The sequence below is a fragment of the Drosophila elegans genome, unplaced genomic scaffold, assembly GCF_018152505.1.
Source record: "Drosophila elegans isolate 14027-0461.03 unplaced genomic scaffold, ASM1815250v1 contig_476, whole genome shotgun sequence".
In the NCBI taxonomy this organism is placed as follows: Eukaryota; Metazoa; Arthropoda; class Insecta; order Diptera; family Drosophilidae; genus Drosophila; species Drosophila elegans.
Window position 1 is genome coordinate 3,780,547 of NW_024545863.1, and position 25,420 is coordinate 3,805,966.

The 25,420-nt window shown below is 46.7% G+C and overlaps 7 protein-coding genes across 10 annotated transcripts; 3 read left to right on the forward strand and 4 right to left on the reverse strand.

The window, feature by feature from the left end:
* The first annotated feature begins 828 nt into the window (after positions 1 to 828).
* On the forward strand, positions 829 to 2,107 carry LOC108148529. Its single transcript, XM_017275567.2, has 2 exons — positions 829 to 941; positions 1,595 to 2,107. Exons 1-2 carry the CDS (start codon positions 932 to 934, stop codon positions 2,044 to 2,046), a joined length of 462 nt encoding a protein of 153 aa, XP_017131056.1. The 5' UTR covers positions 829 to 931; the 3' UTR covers positions 2,047 to 2,107.
* A 5,830-nt stretch (positions 2,108 to 7,937) lies between these two features.
* LOC108148528 lies at positions 7,938 to 10,604 on the reverse strand. Its single transcript, XM_017275565.2, has 2 exons — positions 10,447 to 10,604; positions 7,938 to 8,284 (listed from the first exon to the last, which is right to left on the reverse strand). Exon 2 carries the CDS (start codon positions 8,280 to 8,282, stop codon positions 8,022 to 8,024), a length of 261 nt encoding a protein of 86 aa, XP_017131054.1. The 5' UTR covers positions 8,283 to 8,284; positions 10,447 to 10,604; the 3' UTR covers positions 7,938 to 8,021.
* Positions 8,996 to 9,412, reverse strand: LOC108148527. The gene has a single exon (XM_017275564.2). The coding sequence runs from the start codon at positions 9,385 to 9,387 to the stop codon at positions 9,076 to 9,078; it is 312 nt and encodes a 103-aa protein (XP_017131053.1). The 5' UTR covers positions 9,388 to 9,412; the 3' UTR covers positions 8,996 to 9,075.
* Positions 10,605 to 11,873: 1,269 nt separating the features above from the next.
* Positions 11,874 to 12,365, reverse strand: LOC108148429. Its single transcript, XM_017275464.2, has 2 exons — positions 12,353 to 12,365; positions 11,874 to 12,294 (listed from the first exon to the last, which is right to left on the reverse strand). Exons 1-2 carry the CDS (start codon positions 12,363 to 12,365, stop codon positions 11,987 to 11,989), a joined length of 321 nt encoding a protein of 106 aa, XP_017130953.1. The 3' UTR covers positions 11,874 to 11,986.
* An 892-nt stretch (positions 12,366 to 13,257) lies between these two features.
* On the forward strand, positions 13,258 to 19,736 carry LOC108148788 (WD repeat-containing protein 20). The gene is made up of 4 exons (XM_017276004.2): positions 13,258 to 14,416; positions 15,740 to 15,928; positions 16,000 to 18,030; positions 18,604 to 19,736. Exons 1-4 carry the CDS (start codon positions 13,808 to 13,810, stop codon positions 18,661 to 18,663), a joined length of 2,889 nt encoding a protein of 962 aa, XP_017131493.1. The 5' UTR covers positions 13,258 to 13,807; the 3' UTR covers positions 18,664 to 19,736.
* On the reverse strand, positions 19,734 to 21,746 carry LOC108148789 (protein YIF1B-A). 3 transcript variants are annotated; one of them, XM_017276008.2, is made up of 4 exons: positions 21,619 to 21,746; positions 20,713 to 21,260; positions 20,269 to 20,655; positions 19,734 to 20,207 (listed from the first exon to the last, which is right to left on the reverse strand). In XM_017276008.2, exons 1-4 carry the CDS (start codon positions 21,638 to 21,640, stop codon positions 19,974 to 19,976), a joined length of 1,191 nt encoding a protein of 396 aa, XP_017131497.1. In that variant the 5' UTR covers positions 21,641 to 21,746; the 3' UTR covers positions 19,734 to 19,973. The 3 variants fall into 3 exon arrangements, with proteins under 3 accessions (XP_017131497.1, XP_017131496.1, XP_017131495.1); XM_017276007.2 differs by having other exon boundaries at positions 21,607 to 21,732; XM_017276006.2 differs by having other exon boundaries at positions 21,592 to 21,732.
* Positions 21,747 to 22,033: 287 nt separating this feature from the next.
* LOC108149023 lies at positions 22,034 to 24,489 on the forward strand. 2 transcript variants are annotated; one of them, XR_005977636.1, is made up of 4 exons: positions 22,034 to 22,165; positions 22,227 to 23,279; positions 23,346 to 23,437; positions 23,605 to 24,489. XR_005977636.1 is itself a non-coding variant. In XM_017276370.2 (3 exons), exons 1-3 carry the CDS (start codon positions 22,096 to 22,098, stop codon positions 23,363 to 23,365), a joined length of 1,143 nt encoding a protein of 380 aa, XP_017131859.1. In that variant the 5' UTR covers positions 22,034 to 22,095; the 3' UTR covers positions 23,366 to 24,489. The 2 variants fall into 2 exon arrangements, 1 of the variants encoding a protein (XP_017131859.1); XM_017276370.2 differs by having other exon boundaries at positions 23,346 to 24,489.
* Positions 24,490 to 25,420: the final 931 nt, after the last annotated feature.

The window sequence follows — 25,420 nt, forward strand, 5'->3', positions numbered from 1 at the left end:
GAATCTGCACACGCACACACACTCGCACACACATGCCTTATCTAACCGATAGCACCGACATTAATTGCCTTTCAAATGAAGCCAAATTGGAAATTATTGCTGCAGAAATCAGTTGAAAATTTAATTACGCTCCACTGCTCCGATAATGGAGCAGCGGCCCAGGTTCTGGGGTTCAGTGCTCGGCATTCAGTTGCAGGCCCAGCTGCCGTCAAAACTTCTAATTGATTTGGCTTAGAGCACCCAAAACTGTGCTCAGCTGCCATTGCCGCCGGGAAAGAAGTCACTTTGCGGCCAGGACACGAAGCCCATAACCTGAACACAAAAAATGCAGAAGGAAAGGAAAGAAAGGAAAAAGTTCCACGCGTCTTGTTGTTGAGTCACGTTGTCAATTCAACTTGCCTTCGCTCTCTCTCTCTACTTTTTGCACTCTATTTACGCGAGTCCCAAGTTTAAATAGGCAAACTTCGAGGAGCACTGGCAAAGTTGACAATATAATCGACATAAATTCCAATAGGCTTGCTATCGATGTGGGCTTCTGGCAGGGAATTCAATTAAAAGTTTCGCAGACGTGAGCACCAGGTGACACTGAGAACCGAGCATTTGGCCCCCCGAAATTTTAGTTACTACGTTTCCTAGAAGAGCTCATCACTGAACCACTTGAGACGTGATAACTGTCAAAAGGCGGAATAGCAAATTCTTAGTTATCTGCATAAAAACACCCGATAAGCGTACCACGCTGCGTATGGGCAATACCAGAAGCCAAAAACAGGCCTCGCACTACGTTCATCATCGGTGGTGTCAACAAGTCATTGCCAATAGCCCGATAAGCTGCCTGATCGCATTGAATGTTATAAAAGCCCAGGTGCTGGCCTCAAATCTCTTAGTCTGTGTTTAATATTTGAATCGAGAAGAAGCGTTTAAAGGATCCACCATGCTAAAAGGTAAACGGTTTGACAGTTAACCTACATCATGGAGTGTTCTAAGTGAATTGTGAGGAAAAATGATCAGAAACTAAAGAATTGGATATTTTAAAGGACACTACATTTCTTTTTTGTGAACATCCTTTTTACATAAGAACACGTTTTAAATTTTAGACATTCAGTGAAGAGTGTTTATATATTTGATTTAAATAAACTCTTATGTTTTTGATGCATTCTGATTTATGTGCTTATATTTCAAAATTTTAATTGAAAACATCAAATTAAAATATCTTTAACATTTTTGTAGGTTTTAGCTTACATTCAATTTGTAAATCAACGATAAAAAATATTGTTCTAGGTTGAATATCCTTAAATACATATAAATATTTATGTAACATATATTATACATAATTATTGTGAAATTTTTCTTGGTTCTTCCCTTAAGTTCTTGCGACTAGTATTATTTCAAAAACAACTATTGACTATTGTTATTTCATAAACAATAAGGATAAACTCAATATAAAGTGGCATTACATACTAGACATTGTGAGATTATGTATTTTTATATTAAGGCTTGATGTCAATTTTGTAATCTAGACATTTGAAAACATATTACTTATTTTTTTAAAAGAAACATTATAATGTGAAACCCATTCTCTTGAATCTTCCTGCAGCCCTTGTGATTTTCTTAGGCCTCCTGGCCCTTAGCCACGCCGCTTCTGTGGGAACTGCGAGCAATGCCACCGAGGTTTGCCAGTCGGAGGACGAGATGTGGGGCGGCGAGGACATCCGCAAGTTCTACTTCTGTCTGGACGGCAAGGTGATCACCGACGAGTGCGACTACGGCTACTACTTCGTGAACAACGCCACCATCAGTGGCTGCCTGCCCTCCGAAATGATGCAGGCCTCCTGCGTGAACCTGGACACCAAGGTGCCCGACTGCACGGGGGCCAGCAAGATGCAGCCGCAGGCCTGCGACGACGTGGCCAGCTTCTACCTGTGCACCAGCGAGGGCGCAATGGAGCTGCCCTGTCCCGAGGGCAAGGCGTTCATCGACCAGGACGGATACCTCGGATGCTTCAAGTGGTCGGTGTGGCGCTCGTTGCGCAACTGCACCGACGGCTGATGATATGTCCGGCGTTTTAATCACTGTCCACTCATCGCGATTAAAAGTGTCCGAACCGAAATGTTATTAACTTTAAATTGATTGGAAAATAATTGATATACGAGCGGCGGTCGAGTGGGGCTGATATGATAAGCAGTGACACATATTGAAGGCAACATTAAATGGGTGCGACATATCCGGCGAACAGCAAAAATCGATCGACCATAAATCTTGACTTCCCCCAAGCGGGTAAAATGCTGAAATTACAGGGCAGTGGGAAATCATTTTCAAGAAAATTTCAAATCGCAATCCGGAGTGGTGCATGCGTGTGTGAGATTGTGCTGGGTGGCTCGGTGCAACACCGCAAAACAATTGTCGCCGCAAACTTTTGCGCAAAACAAACAACTCTGAGTGGGTGGGTGGTGGTGGACAAATTACAGGGGCCAGCGCAAGGAGCAAGGACCAACTGCAGGACATGCTCCTGGTGGCTGGCTGTACACATGTTCGTCTGGCGAGGGGTGGCTTGCAGGTCCTTGGTGGCACTGCTCGCCGGACTAACAACGAGTTTAAAGTTCGATGCTGAACCGCATTAATCTTGCTGGTGTGTGCGAGGGGGCAATGTGAAACCAGAAGTTGCCAATGATTGCATCAGCTGCCCCACAGGGAGTCACGTGGAAGTGGCTGCCGAGATCTACTGGGCATGCGAGTGATCCATCTGGTGGATGCTGCCCTTTTTTTTTCGTGATGCTGCACCAAAAGTCCCGGCTCTTTGATCGTTCGCTGCGATTGCCCCATCCAACTTAGTAATAAATGTCTGAGTGGGCAGGCAGCAGAGGGCCAAGTGTCAGTGACACGGAACTGCAGTGCCAGTGCCCCATTCTGCTGCACGGTGCACGGTACATCCACCCCAAATGAGTTAGTCAGGAAATTGCATTATTTGTCTTTGGCCGTTGCGGGCAAAAACCGTACAATGCTGGTGAGCAGCAGCAGCAGCAGCAGCAGCAGCAGGAGCAGCAGGAGCAGGCCTTATGTGTTGTGTGTGCGAGTACGGAAACGGACAATGCCGTGCCGCATCCTCCCATGGGGCACTAACTGGTGTGGCAGCCACCTCCCGACACCTCTTTCCATCCCGATCCAGCTGCTCGTTTTGCTGCCCCGCCAGCCACTTTAAAGTGGCGTGGCTATCTCCGGGCCTGGTCCCGTCACACATGCGAGTTTTCAAACGCTCCAAAGTCACAGCAATCTTTCTGCTCCATTTCCGCCCACTCCTGCAGCTGTTTGCTGCCACCAGTTTCGTGCCCCTTTTGCATCACCAGTGTATGCTCCTTCTTCTTCTCGTTCTTGTTCTCCTTTTCCTGCCACTGCCACTGCCAGTGTTGTTGCATTTTAATTGCATAGATGCCTGGGCCATTAATCCTGCACAAGTTTTGTGCAAAAATGGCGAAACGGGATTTTTAAAGTCACAACTGTCGTATGTTATCAGCACACCCAACTAGACTTGCTCTAACCAAAGAATGTCTGCACTCAGAAAAAAGAGTTCCTAACAATCAATGAATGTAAATTTTAAAATTTGTAGATATTTTAATATATAAGTTAATTGATAAAAATAACCTTTCTTTAATGTACTTAATCTGTTGTGATCAGATTAACTAATTATTTTATATTCATCTTATATTAGTTTATACATATAAATAAATATATATATTGTATTTTATGATTTACAATTTTTGCATTTTTTAATGTAGGAATATACCCATTATAAATTTCTAAGTTTTTGATATAAAATATTTTTAATTCGATTTTAAAACTGTAAATTTAGCTAAAAGTCTATAATACAAAACTGTACACAAAGTAGACCTGGCATCATTTGGAAGGAATAAAATTTATAAGATGCAGAATGTTTTTAATTATGATCCTTATTGGCACATTGTTTTTCTTAAAAGCTAAGCTACTTATTTATTATCATTATACTATTTAATGTTTGTATTTATTTGTATTACAATTTGTTTTAGTGTTTTAAGGGGACCTGGAAAATAGAAGGCATTCCGGAGTTTTCCAGCTGAGAACTTGTGCCAGTAGTTAAGTGTCCGACTTGCTGGACCCATTGCCGCAGCGGTGCTTGGATTTAATTGAGTTTACAATTGTTGCCGAGCGGTTGCGCTCTTCAAGTTGGGCCAGTAGTGGCCTCAAGTGCCAGCGGCCTGTGAACTCTGACCTCCGGTTGACGTGTTGTTACTTTAATTAAGTTTGATGCGCTGGTGCGCATAAATAAAGTTGAGAACAGGGAGCATACGCAATGCGCTCCAATTTTTCGTTTGACTCCTTACTCCATTTACTTCCATTCACTGGCCATTGGTAGAAGGCACTTCCCGTCGAATGGGCATAATTGGCACTTTTAGAGTCGCAGGCCTTCGTGGTGACAGGCGGCGACACCAACTCACCTCCCCCCGCCCTCAATTTGCACCGCCCTTCTCTTCTGCGGCATCCATTGAATGATTTTTCAGTGCGCGCATTTTCGCGCTTGAATTGTTGGGAAGGGGGCTTTCGGGCTGGCAAAGTTGGCTTAAACTTTTCCACTTGAATGGCAGCGGAAGGTTTTATGCGCCTCGCTTCCAGCGCCACTACCAGTTGTTGTTGGCCGGGAGAATGGGTGATGGTGGTGACTTGTGCCACATTGTGCTGCAGCGGCCCATGAAAGTATGCAGCATAAAATTTGTGCTCGGCAACAAATAAATATTTGACCCCCAGCTCCCTGCTGGGTGCAAAGCATTCCGCAACCCCTTCAGCCCTTTCAGCCCATACTTTTCGCCCTCCGTTGAATTTATATTTGCACTTAACAACCAAGCGAGCAACAACAAGGGTAACAGGAGCAGCGACAACGACAACGGCAACGACAACGTCGACTACAATGCAACCACAACCCATCGCAGCGCCACTTTCGAGAGGGCAAAGTTTGTGTGGCTTATTTTTCGGTTACAAATCAAATCCAAAATCGCATTAAAATTGCATGCAGCGGAAAAATTGTGCACCCAGCACGGGCAGAAGGATGTGAAAGGAGCCCAAATAACCGCGTAACCAGAAGCCTTGCCACAATAAGGACCTGCGAGGAGGAGGTATTTTTCAGGGTGCCGTCCAAGTGGTTGTTGTTGTGCAAGACATTTGCTGCGGTGCTCGATTGTTGCCATTGCCGTTGCCATTGCCGTTGCCGTTGCCATTCCAATTGAATTTTTGCGAGACGAAATCACTTCAACGCCTTCGATTTCAATTTCCGGCACATTTCAAATTTGTATTCTGTTATTGCATTTTGCCCCAATCCCACCACCCAGTTGTAATTGTTGTTTTGGGGTGGTGCTTGAATCAGTTGGCTTTGGTTTTGCACACTGCCAAAGTTGGTTGTGAGATATTGATCTGAAAATTGCTTTCTCACAGATCGTAATTGCATTTTGAGTAACTGAACATTCAGTATTTAGGACAAATACATTTCAGTTTTTATCAGCTTTTTTGTTCCTTATAAAAATACAAATACATCAAAAACAAGTTCTTCAAGAAAAAATATAGCTTTAAAAAAGCATAGAGTCACATTTAGACATATTTTTTCTGCTTGCAGCTTTTGGTATTCAATTTCTAATTACTCAGTCATTTCTTGCATATCTCCGTCCGTGTGATTCGATTGCTTTGCGATTGGACACGCGCATAGAAAGCCTTTCTCCATTCCCTTTCCTTATGTTGCCTTTTCCTGTGGGTCTCCTTCTGCCGCATCTGGTTACGTAAGGGAACACCTTTTGATGGAGTAACCAGTTACAGCACGACCATGCAATCCGCGAATTACCCCATTTATGGCTTAATTTAACAAAAATGAAAGCTTTCAAATAATTCTACCGAAATTGTTTATTACGTTTGATTAAGTCAATAAAATCAATAGATTAACAATATATAAAAATATATATTTATATTTACCCAATTAAATAAAATGCGTTTACAAAGTTATATGATTTTTCTTGATAGATAATATTGTGCAACATTTTACAAAAAATATTGAATTAATATATTATAAGGCTTACATTTTACCAAAATATTTTATTAATATTTCAAGAGGTTTATATGGTACTAAAATACATTTTTTTTGAGTGTGTAAAGAATCCAGTTCTTGAAATACTACCATGTTCGGTTTTAAAACGTAATATATAATGGGTTAAGCAACTCGTGTGCCCACAGGCTGATCTAGGACTTTGAAGGCTATCTCTCCTTTTACGTCAAGTTTTCGTGCAGTGGTTTCTGCTTCTGATGCTGCTGCTGTTGCTGTTGCTGATGTTGATGTTGCTGTTGCTGATGTTGCCCTAGTCCTGTTCCTATTCCCGTTGTTTGCTGTCACTCGAGGACGAAGCTGTCTGGCTGGCTGAATGGCTGAATGGGCGGCGGCCTGTTGTTGTAGACCGAGTTGTAATGGTGAGGCATCAATATCTCATTTGTATAACATATCGCAGTCAATATGAGACACGTGTATAAGTATCTAGTTTACTCTGTGTTGCTTTTGGCCTGGCTAAGTTGGGGCTCTTGGGGGCTTAGGAGGTGTGGCCTGTGTGTCGTGTGTTTCGTCGACTGGGGTCCGTTGCATGTCATTGTAATGGTATCATGCTGTAACAGATTTCTGTTTACCTTGATTTACATATGCAGAGAGGGTGGAGTTGAGTAGGTGATTGAGCGGATGGGTGGTTGGGTGGTTGGGAGGTTGGGTTGCACACAAGCCGCAACAGAGCACACAAACAACACTGCTGCTCACTCCAACGTTGTGGCTCGTAAATAGAAAAGAAAACACTTAAGCATGCACTTAGTCCTTGCGCCTTTCACTTCGTGTCGATGGCGATGTCGATGGCAGTGTCGCTTTGGATCAGGATATATATATATATATATATATACACACACACACACACTCACACATATATGTGTAGCTGTAAGTGTGAATAAGCACATGTGTGGGTGGCAGGATGGGGGCGTGTGTGCTGGCTGTGTTGTGTGCTACCAACTGCGATTTATGCAAATTTGTTTGGCTGCTGAGCCAAGCCCGGCTGTCGACTTTTTGTTAACAGTTTTTGTTCTTTCAGTCCTGTCCTCTTTTGTCCTTTGTGCCGCTGTCTTGCTCCTCCTCCTTCATCGCTAAGCAAATAAAGCTATTTGCATGCGCAAGTAAATCGATTTGTGTATATCAAATTGTGGGACTTCAAACAAAAAAAAATAAACAAAAAATAAGGGCACACACGGAAAGCAGAAAGCCAAACGAAAACAAAAACAAAGATTACCGCTTTGCCACAGCTGCGTTGCAACGGAAAAGGACGGGAAAAATGATGGATCACACAAAGCATTTCATATTGATTGAATGCCGGCACACACTTTTGCTCTAAATTCAAATACAATTATTTAAACTCGCTTTCCGCTTTAAAAGCGCTTGATTTTCAATTTAATTGGAACACAAAACAAATTTGGCGCAATTACATTAGACGGCCAAAAGCGGGAAAAATAATGGGTACCCGAAATGGCCGCAAAGCTGACTACACATTTTGTTTGTCCATTTGAGAGCTTTCGGCTGCAGCTAATTAAAAATTATTAAAACTAGCAAGCGAAGTTAAGTCCTTGCAGCTCAACGAGGACCCGGCCATGGAAAATTGCCGTCATGTCAATTTACCAAATTGCACAAACAAACAGAGGGTCCAAGCGAAGTGGGTGGCGATGGGTGGCGATGGGTGGCGATGGGTAGCTGGGCCACACGCACATTTCGTAATTGTTGCACGTATGGTACCCCCAAAAAACAACAGCAAATCCCCGACAGCATCAACATGCAGGGCAGAATACCGTTCTCGAAAGCGGCTTATATTCCAGCCCCCATCCTCGAGCTCGAGCATCAGTCCACGCATAAATTAACCAGCACTCGTCCGGGCTAAAATCGGAAAGCGCTTTTTAATTATATTTTCGACAATTTGTTTCAATACATGTGCGCTGTTTTATTTGTGCGGCTTTGTGGGCGGATCCTGCGGCTCGGTCCACTGCCAGTCCTTCCACTTCACGCACTTGCGCTCCCGGTCATAGAACAGCTCATTGGCGGGGCAGTGGTGCAGCTGGGCGGAATGATCCCGCTCCCCCGCCCCCTTTCCCACTCCATCGCACTGCCAGTAGGCGGTGGGGTCCCAGAAATGCCGGAAGCTCTGATGCAGCTCCTCCGGGCTGCGGCAGCCAGGCTCTCCATTGTAGTCCCGTCCGGACATGGCTGAAATTGGGAGATGAGTTAAAGTATCAGAATTAAGAAACATATTTTTTGGTTAATTATGAACCCAACTATGCGGCAATGAATATGTAAATCCAATCACATGAATGATTGAAATACTTCCAATAACAAAAATGTATCAAAGTTTTCTTAGAAAACAAAATTAATATTTGAAAATAATATTCCCAGTCAAAAGTAAATCAGGATACTTGTTCAATAGCCAACAAAACAGCATTGAACGTGTGCATTTCCAATTAGTATAATTGATTAATTAATCTAATTGATTTTTATACAATAAATAAAAAGGAAAGTCGAGAAACAGATGCTTAACCTCTGATTCAGTTATAAAGCATTAAACTACTTTAAACAGATGGTTTTCTGTAGCTGAGAATTTTAAGAATGATTACAAAGGGCCATTTTATTATCATATTATTTTCCAAAAACAGGCAGCAAATTAAACGCCAGTAAATAAATCAACAAGATCCCTAGCTGACTTACTACTCCTCACCACATTACAGCTATAATATTTGCGTCAGCTTAGTTTTTCTGATAAAAGTTAGTTGCTAAGGTAACTATTTGCTAAAATGATTTGCAACTTGCGGTTCAGACATGCACAAAAAAAAGTTGTGTGCTAAAATATTCCATTGGCGGCTATGTCCTTATTACAGAAACTATTTGGCAACCAAATGACCCACAAATGCTTTTATAAAATTGTTTGCAGAGTGGTAAAAGCGTTTTTCTTTTTAATATTATTACAATTATTTTGTAAGCACTGGATTTGCTTAATTCCAGTTCTAGGCAGCAATTTCGGGCTGACTGGGCGGAAGGGCGGTGGGTGACCAGGTCCACTGGGGCCAGGGCACACAGGCCTTGACGGAGTCCAGCCAGGCGGTGGGAATGGGACACTGGCCGAGGGTGGCCGGAACGCCCTGGGTGGAGCAAATCCAGAAGGAGCTCTTCAGCAAGAAGTGGGGATAGAAGGCCACCGTCAGTTCCTCTTCCGTTTGGCAGCCAGGCTGACCAGTGGGCTTGGCCACAGCGGCTCCATGGCAAGGGGAGGAGCAGGCGAGGATTAGGAACACAGCGAACAGGGGCAGGAACTTCATCTTGTGCTGGGTTGCTGGAATGATCTCGTTGGACTGACCTATGCTAATTCTGGGACCACTTTTTATACACTCCACGGAAGACCGAAATCTTATCGAGCGGAACTGTGGTCGCGATAAGCTCATCTGGAATCACCCCACTTTGTTTGCCATTTCGCAGGCAGTTTATGGCTCTGTTTGTTTGCCCCACTGTTGTTTCTTCCGCTCCAGTCACTGGCTAAGAGCTGTCCAGGTGGGCCCACAACCACATCTACACCCTCGCCCACAATCCAGCCAGCCACTCATCCCAGCCAACCTGCTGCTTGCATATTCATGACATCAACGGCAGCTGTAAATTATTTCCAGAGATAGCCGGGCAGGCCGCAAACAAGCGGAGCAGCCACTTTGTGTTGCCTTGGCCAATGCCAACGCCGGCTAATTAATTCAAAACACTGCCTCAAAGGCATTTTTGGGAGCTGGGCCAACAAATTTTACCTGGCTCAGCGGCGGACGAAAGGGAGCAGCTCCCTCCTAGCGCCTTAAGCCACATTAGGTTCTGGCGCACTTGAGTAATTGCCGCACTGCACTGCACAGCGCTGCAGTCGGGAAAAGGCCTCCTTTTCGCCATTTCGCCCCCTGTCCTTTGTTGCTCAGTTTTGCGGATTGGGCTTTTGTTAGTTTGGGGCCATAAATTAAATCGGGTTATTAATGTCTGCCATTAAATGAAGCTACCGGGACGGTAACAGCGCTTGGCTGACTGCAAAAATCCCACTTTGCTCCGCTGTTCTTGTCCCAGTGCCCCCCAGTGATTTATGCTAATTCTTGTGGCATTTGTAGCATTTCCCGAGTATTTTGAGATTTTCAAAGACAAGGCCATTATTTTGCCTGCACGCAGGTAGGGAATTTAGTTCTGATTTAAGCCAACCAAATTACATGGGAATTATATTCACTGAATTATTCTCACTTTAAAACATTCTTGCATTCTTGGATTGAGCGGAATGGGAGAACAAAGTAAGTGTTCAATGCAATTAAATGTATTGCGTATACGTCACGTATGCTAAAATTTCATTTCACAATTTTCACCTCTTCCTTTTTGCGCTCTGCTCGGCTGGCGAAAAATTCTTTTACATGCAAATATTTTGTTGGCTCTCACACGCACGACGCCAAAATGCGAGAAATAAAATTTCGATTGAATCGTGTTTTTTGCCGCTTATTGATGTGCTCGCCGGCCTGACAAAGCGTTTGACTGACAACTGTGAAATGAAATAAAATGAAATAAAATGCCCGCACCAAATGCACGGGCGAGCGCATCAAAAATATAGTAGTGCAATTGCAAGTGCAAGTGCAAATGCAACTTATAGCCAGCGAGAGAGAGTGTGGGCAGAGGTGGCCAACTGTTGACTGGGAGCATAGGACCTGCTGCCGCCCTGACATATTGATTTATGAGAAATGCTTTGGCTGGCAACCGAACTCCAATTGCCCACCGCCCCCGCTCCCGCCCCCGATAGAGGGGGCGTGGTCTGTCATTCGGGGCCGCTTAACTGCCGTCAGAAGCCGCACGTTAACAATTGCAATTGTAATTGCAACTGGCTATCGGCGGATCATCACACCGCCGCTGCCATAAAAATACACTCAGCCCGCTCGGCCCTCTCCGCCATCCGGGCACTGAGAGAAAAGAGTGCTGCATATCATAAATATGTGTGATTCACGCCGCCAGCAGAGATATGCGACTTATCGCTCTCGCGGATCTTGCTCTTGACATTGCCCAGATATACTACTAAGTGAAGGGGAACTGGGGGAGCTGGAGATATACCGCCTCACAAATATTTGGCACCGAGCTTAGCAAGCAACCTAATTGACACATTCACATCGTTTCCTTTATTAGCTTTGTATGCACTACAAAAATAATTGCTAGAACATTTAGTTTCCTTTCGTTTTTGGCATTTCAAACACAAATAGGTCTGACAATTTCAATGACATAATTTTTAGTCTGAATGCAAACGAATGCAGGCCAAACAAACTGATGTATATGTTTTCTAGTAAACATTACGTATAATAAATTGTTCAATTTAGGAAATATAAAAAACACATTCTACAATTTTAGCTTTAAAAAATATGGTTAAACTGTCTTTATTTAAAAACATGTCATCATCATAAACTTTTCTATTTTATTTATATGTTTATATTCTGGGCAATAAATATAATTCAGATTATGTTTACAAATTTTGCGTTTTAAGCCCCAATGGCTTATTGTATTGCATTGATACACATATTATTTTACATATAGATGAACATAAAACACTAATAAATTAGCAAGTATGCATATTAACCCACATAATTGCATGTAAGGTTGTTTTGTTATTGTTATTAAGCAGGCTGCCTAACCAACACGAAAATATTTCAGCCTTAAAATTACCAAAAAGCGCAAATTATATTTATTGCCTCTGTTAAATAAAACTCTTTAAAAATAATTTGAAAAATACCACACTGTTTAAAATGCGAAGTTTTTATAAAGCCACCATTTCCTTGATGATATAAATTGTAAGAAGAAAATGACATATTAGTAAGTTACTACATATAGTAATATAGAAATGCATTTAGGGAACCAAATCAAATATACTTTTTAACAGGGTGTCCAGCCGGGTGGACGACTGGGCGGCTCGATGCAAGGCTGCCAAACCCAAGCGACCCAAGGCACGCAGGCGTTGAGGTCCTGGTCGAATCCCGTATTAGCCTGGCACTTCTTGAGCTGGGCTTCCTGGCCAATGGCCGAGCAGAGCCAGTACTTCGTGGGGTCCAGACAATTGCGCTGGGCGATATTCAGCTCCGCCCTGTGGAGACATCCCGGCTGGTGAGTATCGTTGCACTGCGAGCGAGTTCCGGACGAAAGCAGGAGCAGCACCAGGCTGCAGGCTAGTGGCCAAAGGAGGGCTAATCGGATATAATCAGCTTGAGTTTGGGGAAGCCACTTTTGACTGAACAGACTCACCTGGCAGACGCATGGCTTACGAGATTGTGGGTGGTTCGCTGCCCGCCATCTGTCGTTTTTATACGAAAATCTCTACCGTCAAGTGGCCCTTCTTATCAATCGCTCTTGATTGATTCGAGTTCGATGTGCCCGCCGAGGTCGCCAATTGTTTGCCCATCTCGGCAGCAGTCGCTTCTCGGTTCGTCCCACTTGGCCCATCTAAACTGAAGAAGAATTCCTCGGGTGACAATGCCAAGACAAAAGACATATGTCCGTAACAAGATTTAGCAGGAAACTCTAATACAATTGGCAGTGCAAAGTAACAAGAAAATGGAGCGAGCAAAAGGCGGAAAGGCAACGAAGAAGCTGTTTCATTTTCCCGTTCTTCTTCTTCACTGGCCAATTTCGCAGGACATGCCAAATGCATTTCCGGCTAACACCACACACACTTACACATACTGTCAGTTACTGGAATTTCGCAAGTCACTGGCATTGGATTCTGTCTAACTTTATTTATTTCTTTGGTTTGCCCATTGACAGGGAAAGAACATAAATAATGGAAAACTTTTAAGAGGAATACTAATAGGGAAAAATAAACTCACAAAAGAAGTTTATAGAACAGATAATAAAAGAAAAGACCTTACCATGGTTAATAATAAAAATAATTGACTATTGCAAATTGACATTCAATCTTAATAAATTCAAATATCCCGCCAAAAAATTCAGTGCTACCCATAAGCAAAAGATAGCTAGTTTGTATAGTCTGGCAACGCCATTGCGCAGTTATTTTTGGCAGTCTGGCAACGTGTGTTAATAAATGGCTTGCAATACTTTTAATTCTCTTCTGCAGAATTTACTAAGCAGAGTCTTGGAAATTCCTGTCATAGCCAATTATTATACCCGAAATTAACAAAAACAAAAACGAGGAAACCCGCATTCCCTCCCAATCAGTATGACCAGTTCTCAGAGCGTCATCAATCCACGCCCCTCCCGACCACTCTGGCCAGCCCTTGGTATTCTGGGCGGAAGAAGCGGCAGCCACACTGTTCAGAATCCCAATCAGAAACTAGAAATAAATTAAGTAATTTGTGCGGAATAAAAGTGAGTGTGCGGCCGATGCGATAACCGCCCCGTCACCCCCACTCCGCCGCCACCGCGTCGTGATGCAGGCAACCACCGCAGTGGCTAGAAAACAAGGAAAACGCAGCTCCAACGGCAGGAACAACAACAGCAGAAGCAGAGCCCCCCGAAAGTCGGTGTAGTGAAGGAATCAAATCTAATTATAACAAGAAAAGGGCAAGCCCAACCCCACGGCGGTTAATTAGTGGCAAGAACTAACAATTTCTGGTGGGCAGACGAAGGGGAGAGCCACCACTAGCACCTCGGGCACCTGGCATTCACATGGGCTGAGTGGAGGAGGTGGATTAGTGGCTGAGCAGCAGCACCAGCAGCAGCAGGAGCAGCGGAGCACCAGCGATGGCCAACCAACTGGACACCAGTGTGAAGGACGACCTGAAGACGCAGTTTGTCACCCGCGAGGGCACCTACCGCCTGCTGACCCTCTCCGAGTACTCGCGGCCCAACCGGGTGGGCTACAGTAGCAACCAGAGCTCGCCGCAGGTGCGCGTCTCCATGGTGACCCTGCCCAGTCCGGCGCAGGGCAAGCTGGGCGGCGAAACGGGGGCAGGATCACCCACGGGAGCGGCCAACGCCACCGCCATCGCCACCACAACGAATGGCAGCTCGCCAGGAGCCTCGCCCACGGGAGCAGCATCTGGAACTGGGCCAGCCGGAGCCACTGCCACAGCAATATCCAATGGTGGCGCCGGCGGGGACAGCAACTTCAGCCACAGCAACCAGAGCCAGAGTCAGAACCACAACCACAACAACAACAGCAGCAGCAGCAATGCGGGCAACAGCACAGTGGATGCCCGGCTGGGCGGAGGCATCTCCATGCACTCCATGATGAACGGCGGAGTGCTGGACCAGAACGGAGTGGCCACCAGCCAAGTGCTGGGCGGCGACCGCATCTGCTTCAACTTCGGCAGAGATCTCTATGTCTACTCCTTTCGAGGAGCCAAGAAGGTGAGGCGAATCCGTAACCCAAAGCACTTTGGGATCAGAGGAGGAGAAGGCGGAGGAAAAGGAGGAGGTGCAGCAGCTTATCACCCGAGAGATATGCAATTGCAGCAGCCAATTGGCTGGCAGGGGCTTGAATACCTTGCCAGCCATTTGCATTTAGTGTCCCCCAGCAGCGGGCTTAATTTGTTCCACTTGGAGCGCTTGATGATCAATTCGCTTGTTTGGCGCTTCTATGAATGTTTATTGCGCCCGAAGGCAGTCGGCTGTGAGCGCTTTGAGCTCATCCCGGCGGGCAGATTACCCTACCTTTCGATTAGGCCCATTATAATCAGCCACTGTCCCACTGACACCTAACCAATGCAGTTTAAGCCCTGTTAATTAGCCAGAATAGGCTTTTTTTTGATCCTAATAGACAGTTGGAAAGGGCATTCCCAGTTCGACTCATCGGTGCTCATCGCCTCGCTTGTGTTTGCCTTGTTTCCCCTGCCCAGCAGCTGTTTCTAATTCTTTGGCATTCTGTTCAGCAACAGCTTGCGATTCTGCCTCTGTATTTATTTTAGCTGGCTTCTTTGTTGCCATAGTTATCTGCTAGTGAAAACTTGGCAATCGCTCAGGTAGGGCCTGCCCTTGGCTTTTCCCACCTGATTCCGCCAACAAGCTGTTAATTTCCATGCCGCTCCAGAATGTGTTAATTTCCGAGATTATGGCAATTCTACCCCCAGAGACTTCCATTATAAATTCAGGCCAAGGGGAAATATTCCGACCTGTTCCGGTTTTCACTTTCGTTTTTGTTGATTCGTGCCCAGTCCCACCTGTTTCTCAAATTAAACTTAAAATAATTCTCAAGTTACTCCTCTTGAGCTTAAAAATGGGTATATTTTTGACTAACAAGGTCGTATTATTAAGTCATGCAATAATATGCAATGCTCTTAATTACTTTCGTGGGCACCATATAGTTATTGAGAAGCTTATACTGGGAAAGTTATATACAATATATGTTTCCAAATTCACATGCAACTTAAAATGCTCTATTCAACAATTCAACTTCCGGTTTAAAACAGAAACTCATACCAAGGAAAATAATTGAATACTAGTATTAAAAGTATTCAAGCTAGGATAGCAATATCCTTTTTTTCCAAAGTCCATTGGCAAAGTCTTTAAATAAATGATGTTACATCTTCCCTAGTTAAATTATTGTATACGAAATGGCTTTATTAAACCACTTAACTTATAGTTCAAAATAGAAACGCATAGTGCCCATCCAGAACGAGCAAGATAAACAGAAGGCGATGATAGTGACTGACGCGCTTGTTGACTTACTTTCAGGGCACGGAGATGAGCAAGCCGATCGATAAGAAGTTCTACAAGGGCACCAATCCCAGCTGTCACGACTTCAACGCGAGCGCGGCCACGCCCACGGGTGCGCCCTTGCTGGTGGGCTTCACCACGGGCCAGATCCAGTTGGTCTCGCCGCAGGTGGGTCCTCGCGAGGTGCGGAAGCTCTTCAACGAGGAGGTGGGTATCCCAAAACCGATCCAACTCGCTCGATATATCAACTAATAATAATCATTGTGTGTGCGTTACAGCGGCTGATCGACAAGACCAAAGTGACCTGCCTGAAGTGGCTGCCCAACTCGCCGCACCTGTTCCTCGCCGCCCACGCCTCAGGTCACCTGTACTTGTACAACGAGGAGCTGCCCTGCGCCGCCACGGCGCCCAGCTACCAGCCCTTCAAGCTGGGCGACGGCTACACGATACTCACCTGCAAGGCCAAGACCACAAGGAATCCGCTCTACAAGTGGGTCTTCAGCACCGACAACTGCTGCGTGAACGAGTTGTGCTTCTCGCCGTGCGGCTCCCAGCTGGCGGTGGTCTCCCAGGACGGCTTTCTGCGCGTCTTTCACTACGACACCATGGAGCTGCTGGGCATCGCGCGCTCCTACTTTGGCGGCTTTCTGTGCGTCTGCTGGTCGCCCGACGGCAAGTACATTGTGGTGGGCGGCGAGGATGACCTGGTGACCGTGTGGTCGCTGCACGAGCGACGGGTGGTGGCCCGCGGCCAGGGCCACCGCTCCTGGGTGTCGGTGGTGGCCTTCGACCCCTACACCACCTCGTACACCAACTGGGATGGCGGCGACTTCAGCGACGACGAGAACCAGATGAACGAGTACTCCAATTCGCGGGAGGCGCGCTTCTCCGGCGACTCCACGGCCAACGGCGGCTTCGACGGCTTCGACCGCAACTCCACGCCCGTGCACGCCGCCCGCAATCGACCCCACTCGGCCTCCTTCCGCTCGGACGCCTCCTCGGCGGACAAGCTGGCCATCAGTTACCGCCTGGGCTCCGTCAGCCAGGACACCCAGATCTGCCTGTGGGACATCACGGAGGACGTACTGCGGCATCCGCTGGCGCTGCGGCAGCGGGCGAACAGCGAGCGGGGCTACCTTAACGGCGGCCTCGACGAAGAAGCGGAGGCCGAGGACGAGATCAAGGTGATCCGACCAGTGGCCATGTCAGGACAGCCGGCTGGCCAAAAGGCGGAATCGGGCAGCGGCAGTCCCGCCCGTGAAACGGCTGGAGGCGGCGGTCCAGGCAACGGTGCCGGCGAGCACAGCAATAGCAGCTCCAGCAAGTTCTCCACCGCCAACTGCACGATATCCTCGCATTCCTCGCCCGACGACTACGACACCGAGGCCGCCACTCCCGCCTCCACGTCCTCGAATGCGGGCGTCGGATCGGGAGTGGCTGGAACGGGAACGATTGCGGGAACGGGAGCGGGAGCGACGACCTCCACGAAGCATAACAGTCGTAACCACGGCACGGGCAATTCGATCAAGTTCCCCAACTGCATCAGCGCCACCAAGTCGGACAGAATCGATGGAGGAGGCGGAAACGGAAGTGGGAGTGGCCAGCGAACGACGCAGTCCACCTCGGGCTACAACAGCAAAACTTCCAACAGCTCGAACAAGTCCTCCAATTCGGGCAGCGGCTTCAGCGCCTTCAACAGCCTCACGCAGCGGCTCTCGAACTTCAGTTTCCTGAGCAGTTCGGACAAGAAGGCCGCCGCCGCCGCCGCCGCCGGCGGCTACGAGGGCAGCCACTCGACGGCGCACCGCCAGCACCGCAAGGCGATGAGCATGCTGAAGAGCTACAACCAGCACAACCACAGTGGCGGGCACAACAACCACAACCACAGTCATGGCAACCACAGCCAGAGCAACCACAGCAGCTCCTCCAACTTTGGCCACTCCAGCACGCTGGACTCGGGGGCGGCCGGGGCCATCGGGAGCAGTTCGACGGCGCACAGCTTTGGATCCCTGAAGCTGGGCCGATCGTCGCACCACTCCTCGCTGGCCACGGCCGCCCTAGCGTCGGCATCCGGAGCGGGAGCAGGAGCGGGAGCGGGCTCTGGCTCCGGCGTGAGCAGCTTCGACCCCATGCAACTCATCGGAACGCCCGCCTGCCCCCGCTTCGACGAGTGCCCACTGCTGGAGCCGCTGGTCTGCAAGAAGATCGCCCACGAGCGGCTGACGGCGCTGATCTTTCGCGAGGACTGCTTCCTGACGGCGTGCCAGGACGGATTCATCTACACTTGGGCGAGGCCTGGTCATGCCACGGTAAGTTTGACATACCACTAATAATACTAGAAGTTTCTGTTGGATCTGAGAAGTATATAGACGGTTTCTATACCCTTTTTAGTTAAAACTACTAGCTATCAGTGAGTATTTAAGAAGCTATGGCAGCTGTAGACACTAAGCTTCTTTTCTTGTGCAGCTTAAGTTATTCACATTGTTTATATCTTATAAAACATGTTAGACTTGTGTGGGAATGATATAATTAATTGTATGGGACATACAGTAGATGGAGTTAATGGGTTAAAAGGATGCTGTTCCTTGGAGAGTAAGGGCTAATGTATGAGTATGAGCTGTAGATATAGGGCTTTGTCTATTGTGTTGTTGTTTGCAACTCATATGCCAATTTGTGGGAGGTTCCCATCATTAGTTGGTTAAGGTGACGTGGCCAAGTCTATCTATCTATTATTATCTATCTATTATCTATTTAGTATAAAGTTGATCAAATTTTTGTAATGGCTAATGCTAGCAAGATGTTTTATGTGAAAGCGGATCTATAAATCAATATACAAAATGTTATTAATCGTATAGTTAACTACAAAATGTCTTCTTTTTCAGCACGCTCCTCAGCATCTGTCTCCTGGTCAGACGGCGGCGACCGGCGGGACGGTAATTTAGTTCACTAAAGTGAACTTGGTCAACTATCAGCGTAATCTTGTCAAGCAGCAGGAGCAGCAGGAGCAGCGGGAGCAGGAGCAGCGGGAGCAGGAGCAGAAGCAGAAGCAGTCGGTGATCTAGGTTAAAGCTAGGCGATTGATTTCGATAATTTATTCATAGGAGCAAGAGTTTTAAAGGTTTTTATGTTGCGTATTTTGTATTCCAAATGTAGCCTAAATGAGTTTATGAACCACACACAGACACACACACACACACACACACACCGTACACCCGTAATATATATACATATATATATACGATATATAGCTATGTACAACATAACTACGATCTATACGCAGCATCAGGCAACAGAACAAACGTATATGTTTAATCTAAATTATTAGTTGTAAATGTATTATTTTTTTAGTACGTGGAATTTGTTGAAAACAAAGCAAAGCATGTTTATAACTATTTACTAAGTGCTAGCCTACACTACACGCGATAAATAAAGCAAGAGAACGAAGAAGCGAACTGCATTAGCGAACTAAAGTAAACAGAATCAAGTAGAGGAAATCACAAGGCCCAGGAGTTAAGCTAGCGAATTTGTACGAGAAAAGGACGATTTTTTCACATTGTGCTATGTACTGACTGAGTTGCAGTCGAAGTCCCCAACTAACCAACGACGAACTATCTAACTATGTAAACTCACGAACTAACCTAAAGTAGGAACTGTTATCATTACTATTACTACGGATTCGTATGCCTTTTATTTTCGATGCAAGCCGAGTGCAACGTTTTAGCATGCTGACGCACCGACAACAGCCGAACAAATTAGACTAAATGCAGACGCAGGAACTGGTAGTCGAAAATCGGCTAACTGAAATCTGAAATCAGAAACCACAGCAAACATTTCATACAGCCAGACACTCAGCAACACATATATTTTATAACGAACCAGGATAAACTAGCGGCAATTTGCGAAGTTAGCCAATAAGTTAACAATGAGCAGAGCAGAGCAGAGCAACCAACCAACCAACCAAGAACACGTTACAGTAAAAGAGACTACAATTTCAATAAAATTATATAAAAAATTCGATTTTGTAGCTGGTATTTATTTATAAAATGTGTTTCGTTACTAACAAAAATATGCTTATCTCGCGCGAATCTCAGTTGATCGCTTCTACCACACTACAACTACAACTGAGGGGATTTGACATGCTGGAAATGACTTGGCCTTGGCCTCCGGAACGAACCGCTCAACATGCACGTTGGCTTCCCGATCCCGGTTAACCCAAGGAGAAGTCGGCAAATTAATCTATCAAGCCTGGTGGTTAGAAGGTCTTGGGCATCGCCAGCATCTCCGCCTCGGGCAGATACAAGTGCTTGGAGAGGAGAAAGGCGAACAGGGCTTGGCCCACGACGACCATGAACAGGAAGTAGAGCTTCCGCTTTTTCCCGCCGCTGTAGTCGAACTGCTGCGGATTCCCGTAAGGATCGTAGTTAATGGCTCCGCTGGGGGCAGCTGGTGAATTGTCCTGCAGCAGCTTCGTCCGCAGGGTGCGCAGCTGGCAGGAAACGAGATATTATTGTTTATCCACCTTAAAAAAATATATTACACGAACTCACTAGGAAAAAGCCGAAGGAGAAACTGGTGTAGGCCAGCGCTATAAAGTAGCCGGACTTGAAGAACAGCGTGCTGGCCATTAGGCAGACGACTATATTCACGTACTTATAGCCCGTGAAGGCCAGCAGATCCAGGGTCTTCAAGCTCGTCTTCACATTCATCACGTACAGGGCTATGGAGTAGATGACCAGTTCGAAAATGCTGTAGGCCATGGCGCTGGACGCCTGGATGCCGAGCTGCTCCGGCGAGAAGCGCTTCTGCATGCCCAGCAGCAGACCCGCCACGATCACGTACGTGATGTAGCCCATGGTGGGCAGATAGAGATCCGGGGCATTGACATCGTAGCGCGGCTGCACTGGGTGCTCTTGGTCGTACCGCAGGGACCAGTCCTGAAATGGTTTATAATCATAATTGAAGACTTAAAATCCGATATGATCAGGTCGCACCTTGTGGATGTAGGGGAAGAAGAGCAGGCGCAGCTTCCTGCCCACGTAGGCGTTGTCCACGGCAAAGTAGTACTTGAGCTTGGCCACGGGCACCCACTTCTCGAACTGGTTCTCCACCAGCTGCTTGCCCTGATCTGCCAGCCGCTGGCCGTACTGCATGGCCATGTCCTGGACGATGGGCTGCTGGAACATGGCGAACTGTGGGTACTGTCCAGTAGGCATGGGTGCCTGGCCACCCGGCTGTGGAGCGCCCATTCCGAAGGCGGGCGGAGCGGCCGCTTGCTGGGGCTGGGGTGGTGCTCCGTAGCCATAACCTGTTTGCTGTTGTGGCGGATGCTGCGGCTGCTGCATGTGCTGCGATGGCTGGTCAAAGCCGTAGCTGTTGATCGGCGCCGGAGCCGGTGCTCCGTACATGTTGGGGTCCAGCATTCCAGGGCCGGCTGGCGGGGCCATGAAGGTGGCGCCACCGCCCATCATCGGGGCCGTGGGGCCCATGGCGTTCACATCGCTGACACGTTTCGACGGCCTTGGGCGACCGGCAGCTGGGGCTATTTTGGGATAGAGCAACCGTGGGTTAGTGCCGGAGGATCTTGGCGAGGCAATTGGGAAAGCGGGGGAACACAGGCAATCAAGCTACACACGCAGCACGAAACAGAAACTCGGGCACAGCACAAAAACGGGATGCGGGAGCCGGGATGCGGAGGTCAGTGGGCGGTGGCAGGAGCGGATCACAAAACGGGTGGGGGGCGTAACTTATAACGGTGTAAACAGTGCCAGCACTCCGGCTGCCTCTGGATTCCGGTCGGCGGATAAGGAGCTTCCGGAGTGGCTGCACCGGGCTTCCTTCGGGTATACTTGCTTGCGTAGCCTGATCCTTACAGTTCTCCCACTTACGGTTCCGCATACCCGCGTTCGGATTGTAGTTCATCTTCCTGGCTCCGTGAATTGTATTCAAAATTTTGGTTTTAACACATCACCATACGATTCGCGCAGTGTGCCCGTTTCTCTTTTTGGGGAGAATGTCACCATCCGCAACTGGTCACACTGCTCAGCGGCATTCGTGATAAAAAGCTTGGCAACTCTTTTCTCGGTTCGATTGTCGCGTCTGTCTATCGAACCGATGACATTCTTCACTTTTAAAACAAATGTGCCGCTGTGACACCTGGTGCTCTTTGGATTTCCTAATAAAAATATTTATCACCTTTATTTGTTAAAAGTTTACATCAACTGGTTCGATAAATACGTTTGCCTATCGAACTGGATCGATATAGTCAAGGCCAGTGTTGCCATATATATATTGACTAATGTCATCTGGCAACGCTGTTTTCGACTTTAATTTTGAGCGCATTCTACGACGCACGAAAAACAAATAAATGTAATTAAATGGAGAATGCATTTATTAAACGGCGCTCTTTGACGCTTAGCACTCGTCTGCTGCAGAAACGCCACAGTGGTGAGTGCATTATCAGTGCTATAGCACCCAGAAAACCCCGTAAAACCTAATTTTCGAACAGCTTCGCCACAGAGCTGCGGGCGCCCAGGAAGCGGACACGATGTGAGCGTCTCCCAGGAGACTCCTGGCTCGCCCAACGCCTCCTCAATGGTGGGCAGCACTTCCGATGTCGAATGCACCCCGCCGCACAAGCACAATCCCAGCCTGGACGACAGCGTGGACTTCTCGCCCCGCCTGGACATCAGCCTATCGCCCAACTGCCTCTTCTCGCAGACGCTGGCCACCGAAAGTCCGGAGGTGGGATGGCGCTGGAACCGGAGCAGCAACGCCACCACGGACAGCGGATTCGATTCCGCGGAAATGGGCAGTCTGAGCCAGCGCGAGCGGCGGCGCCAGATCGCCTTCAAGGGCTGCGAGGATCGACGCAGCCAACTGGACAATGAGCAGTGGCGGGCGCAGCAGATGCGGGCCAATGTGCTTCTCAAGGAGCGCTGCGCCAGGCTCAACAGCCAGATGGACCAGGTAGCAGTGTCGGAGGCAGTCCCAGTCCCACTCCAAACCCCCAAGATCCCGCCAACTTTATCTGCTCGCACAAGATCAGCCTGCAAGCGGGCTTCTCCAATTCCAGAGCCAGTGCCTCCTCCTCCTCCAGCTGCCGCCGATCCCATGGCAGACTTCCTGAACGACTCGGAGACGGATCTCTTCCTCCTCGAGGCGTCCCAGCAGCTGGAGTCCAAGATAGAACCCCCAGATGCGTCGAAGCCAAGCACAAGCACCACACCAACCAGCCACCACAAGACGAAGCGACCCTCGTTCTACATGAAGTTTCTGGAGGACGAGAGCGAGAGCGAGGACTGGCTAACCGCCCTGGAGGAGGCAGTGCAGCAGGCCACGATGCCCAAGAAGCCGCGCACCTCGCTGCAGCGCTACAAATCCATGCCCACCACTGCGAGCTCCTCGAGCGGAGTGTCCACCCTCACCAATGTGATGGCCGGCAACGGACCGGACACCATTACAAGTGCCTCCTCCTCCTCGTCCAGATCCGAACTGAAGAGTACTCCGCGCATCAAGCGCCATGCCAGCTCACATGCCCTGTCTCCAGCCACATCGCATGGTAAGTTCCAAGTGAAGTTATAGAATGCATAAGCTAAAGAAAGCTGATCGCTTTTGTTTCCAACAGCGCGCGGCAGTCGGAAATGATGCCCGATAAAGTATAAACAAGAACCCCAAACATCAGCTTCCCCTCAGCGAGTACCGATTGTGATGAGCAAAGTAAGATTTAAGCATTTTCGTTTTGTTTCGCTCGGCTTGCGTTAGTCGTTTCCTTGACCATTTTGCATTAATGCCTGTATACGAGTACGCTAATTGATTCATACGGCTCTTAAGCGTCTTTGTAAATGTAAACTTAAGGCTAATTAAAAATTAATTGTAATTTAAAGCAGGTCCCTCAATTGTCGCGTCGAATGTTTGTGCGCGACGGTTCGGCGCATGCGACCCGCCATATGCTCGGCATTATCGGGCTGGCGATGCGCCGCCCACCACAAGCACAGGTGCCACGGACAGACAGGTGGATGCGACTGGTCACCGACATCCAGCGAGCTGTTTTCGGTCCCCGGTTGAGCTTTCATTCACCGATAGGGCACGCGTTGAGTGCGAGAGTGTTTTAATTTAATTGAAAAGTAGGCGAAGGTTTTCTTGTTAAATATTCCTCAGTGGCTATACATATGGGTCAGATCGAATTCACCTCCGCTTTAAGTTTTTTGAAAGACAGCTTGCTAACTCTATTAAATTAGTATTTAATTGTGTAAGTACGTGCATCAGTCAGCGGTATAGAATCAAGATCATAGGAACAAAGCTCAAAGGCTCTGCCTACTAAAGTATCAATATATATTTATATAACAAAAAAAGGCAGAATTTATATGTTTGCATAGGGAATATATATATTGCACAGCAGTGAAAAAAGTATCTTTTAGTCGGGACACTCATCTTAAGCGATCTTTCTCATTTCGCTTTTTTTCCAGAGTTGCTTAAGGAATTAATCAAACTATCATTAAATTGAGAATTTAAATTGGTAAAATAATGGAACCCTTCTCCAAGTATTGATATGACATAAGCCTAAAAATAAATGCTACACTTCAACAGGAAATTAAACGCAAATTTTCAATTGCAACTAGCTAGTGTCTTATTTTACATTTTAATGACCATATTTTATTAATATTATCATATACATTTACATAATTTCCATTAGGATTATTCAAAGCATCTTGATGTTTAAGTTACTTTTACATGAAATACTAAACCAATAAATACTTCACTTGATTTTATAATTAGAATTTATTCTTATCCAGTCAAGCTGGTATTATCCTCACCATCAATTTTTGAAAAGTATATAAATTTATGTTTAAAATTCAATGAGGCAGCCAAAAAGGGATTTCCCTGGAAAGAAGAATTTATGGCAAATGAAATCAAAATATGAGAATTCCCATCTCGCACTTAAACGTCGTTGAAACAATCAAGCTGGCATAAAAAGCCGGCGAAAGTTGCCCCACAGCGGTCTTCGCTTCTGCTTGGCCTGCAGTTTAAAGGCTTGGGCTCTGTGCTGGTGGCTTTATGAACCTATTTGGGCTAAGGTCAAAGTTGAAGCCCTTTGTGCAGCTATTACGCGTAAGAGGCAATTGCGTTCGTGTTTATGAATAGTCGTCCCTTTGAGTTCTGCAGGCGACGGAGACTAAAGTCGAATCGAGTCGAAAGTCGGCGAAAGTCAAGTATGCTGCCATATGTTCATGGAGGAGCATAAACCAATGGCAAAACAGTTGCTTTAATTTAGTACAAAACGGGAGTGGTTGTGGGTGGCCAAAGTGGTGACGTCTACGGGCCGCTAGAACCGCTGCAAAAGCCAAGTCAGCCGTGAAGGAAAGCCGGAGTTCGAGAAAAAAGCCAAAGTAAAAGCTTAGCTAACGCAGCTGAGCAATTTCGGTTACTCAGTGGCGTGCTAATATATTTTTTTGGGGGTTCGAAATTATTTTACGTAGCAATTTTGGTATATATTATGTTTTTTGTAAGATTCGTTTGGAAATTTTAATGAAGTTTACAACATCTTATTAACTTTATTTTTCCAGAAAATAATTAATTTTTGTATGAATTTAACTGTAGTTATTTCTGTAAGAATCTTTATTTCGCACCTAATTGAATACAAGTAAATAATTTAATTGTTAATGAAGCTAACTTGGGGATTGAATTTTAAGGTTAGTACAT

What these genes read in the sequence shown, in the direction of transcription:
- LOC108148528 (XM_017275565.2), bottom strand. Translation starts at nt 8,282, where the DNA reads ATGTCCGGACGGGACTACAATGGAGAGCCTGGCTGCCGCAGCCCGGAG.
- LOC108148527 (XM_017275564.2), bottom strand. Translation starts at nt 9,387, where the DNA reads ATGAAGTTCCTGCCCCTGTTCGCTGTGTTCCTAATCCTCGCCTGCTCC.
- LOC108148788 (XM_017276004.2), top strand. Translation starts at nt 13,808, where the DNA reads ATGGCCAACCAACTGGACACCAGTGTGAAGGACGACCTGAAGACGCAG. An exon ending in CCTTTCGAGGAGCCAAGAAG is followed by an intron (nt 14,417 to 15,739) that starts GTGAGGCGAATC and finishes ACTTACTTTCAG; the next exon opens with GGCACGGAGATGAGCAAGCC. An exon ending in GGAAGCTCTTCAACGAGGAG is followed by an intron (nt 15,929 to 15,999) that starts GTGGGTATCCCA and finishes TGTGCGTTACAG; the next exon opens with CGGCTGATCGACAAGACCAA.
- LOC108148789 (XM_017276006.2), bottom strand. Translation starts at nt 21,640, where the DNA reads ATGAACTACAATCCGAACGCGGGTATGCGGAACCGTAAGTGGGAGAAC. An exon ending in TCTTCCCCTACATCCACAAG is followed by an intron (nt 20,656 to 20,712) that starts GTGCGACCTGAT and finishes AAACCATTTCAG; the next exon opens with GACTGGTCCCTGCGGTACGA. An exon ending in TCTCCTTCGGCTTTTTCCTA is followed by an intron (nt 20,208 to 20,268) that starts GTGAGTTCGTGT and finishes GTTTCCTGCCAG; the next exon opens with CTGCGCACCCTGCGGACGAA.
- LOC108149023 (XM_017276370.2), top strand. Translation starts at nt 22,096, where the DNA reads ATGGAGAATGCATTTATTAAACGGCGCTCTTTGACGCTTAGCACTCGT. An exon ending in GCTGCAGAAACGCCACAGTG is followed by an intron (nt 22,166 to 22,226) that starts GTGAGTGCATTA and finishes ATTTTCGAACAG; the next exon opens with CTTCGCCACAGAGCTGCGGG. An exon ending in GTCTCCAGCCACATCGCATG is followed by an intron (nt 23,280 to 23,345) that starts GTAAGTTCCAAG and finishes TGTTTCCAACAG; the next exon opens with CGCGCGGCAGTCGGAAATGA.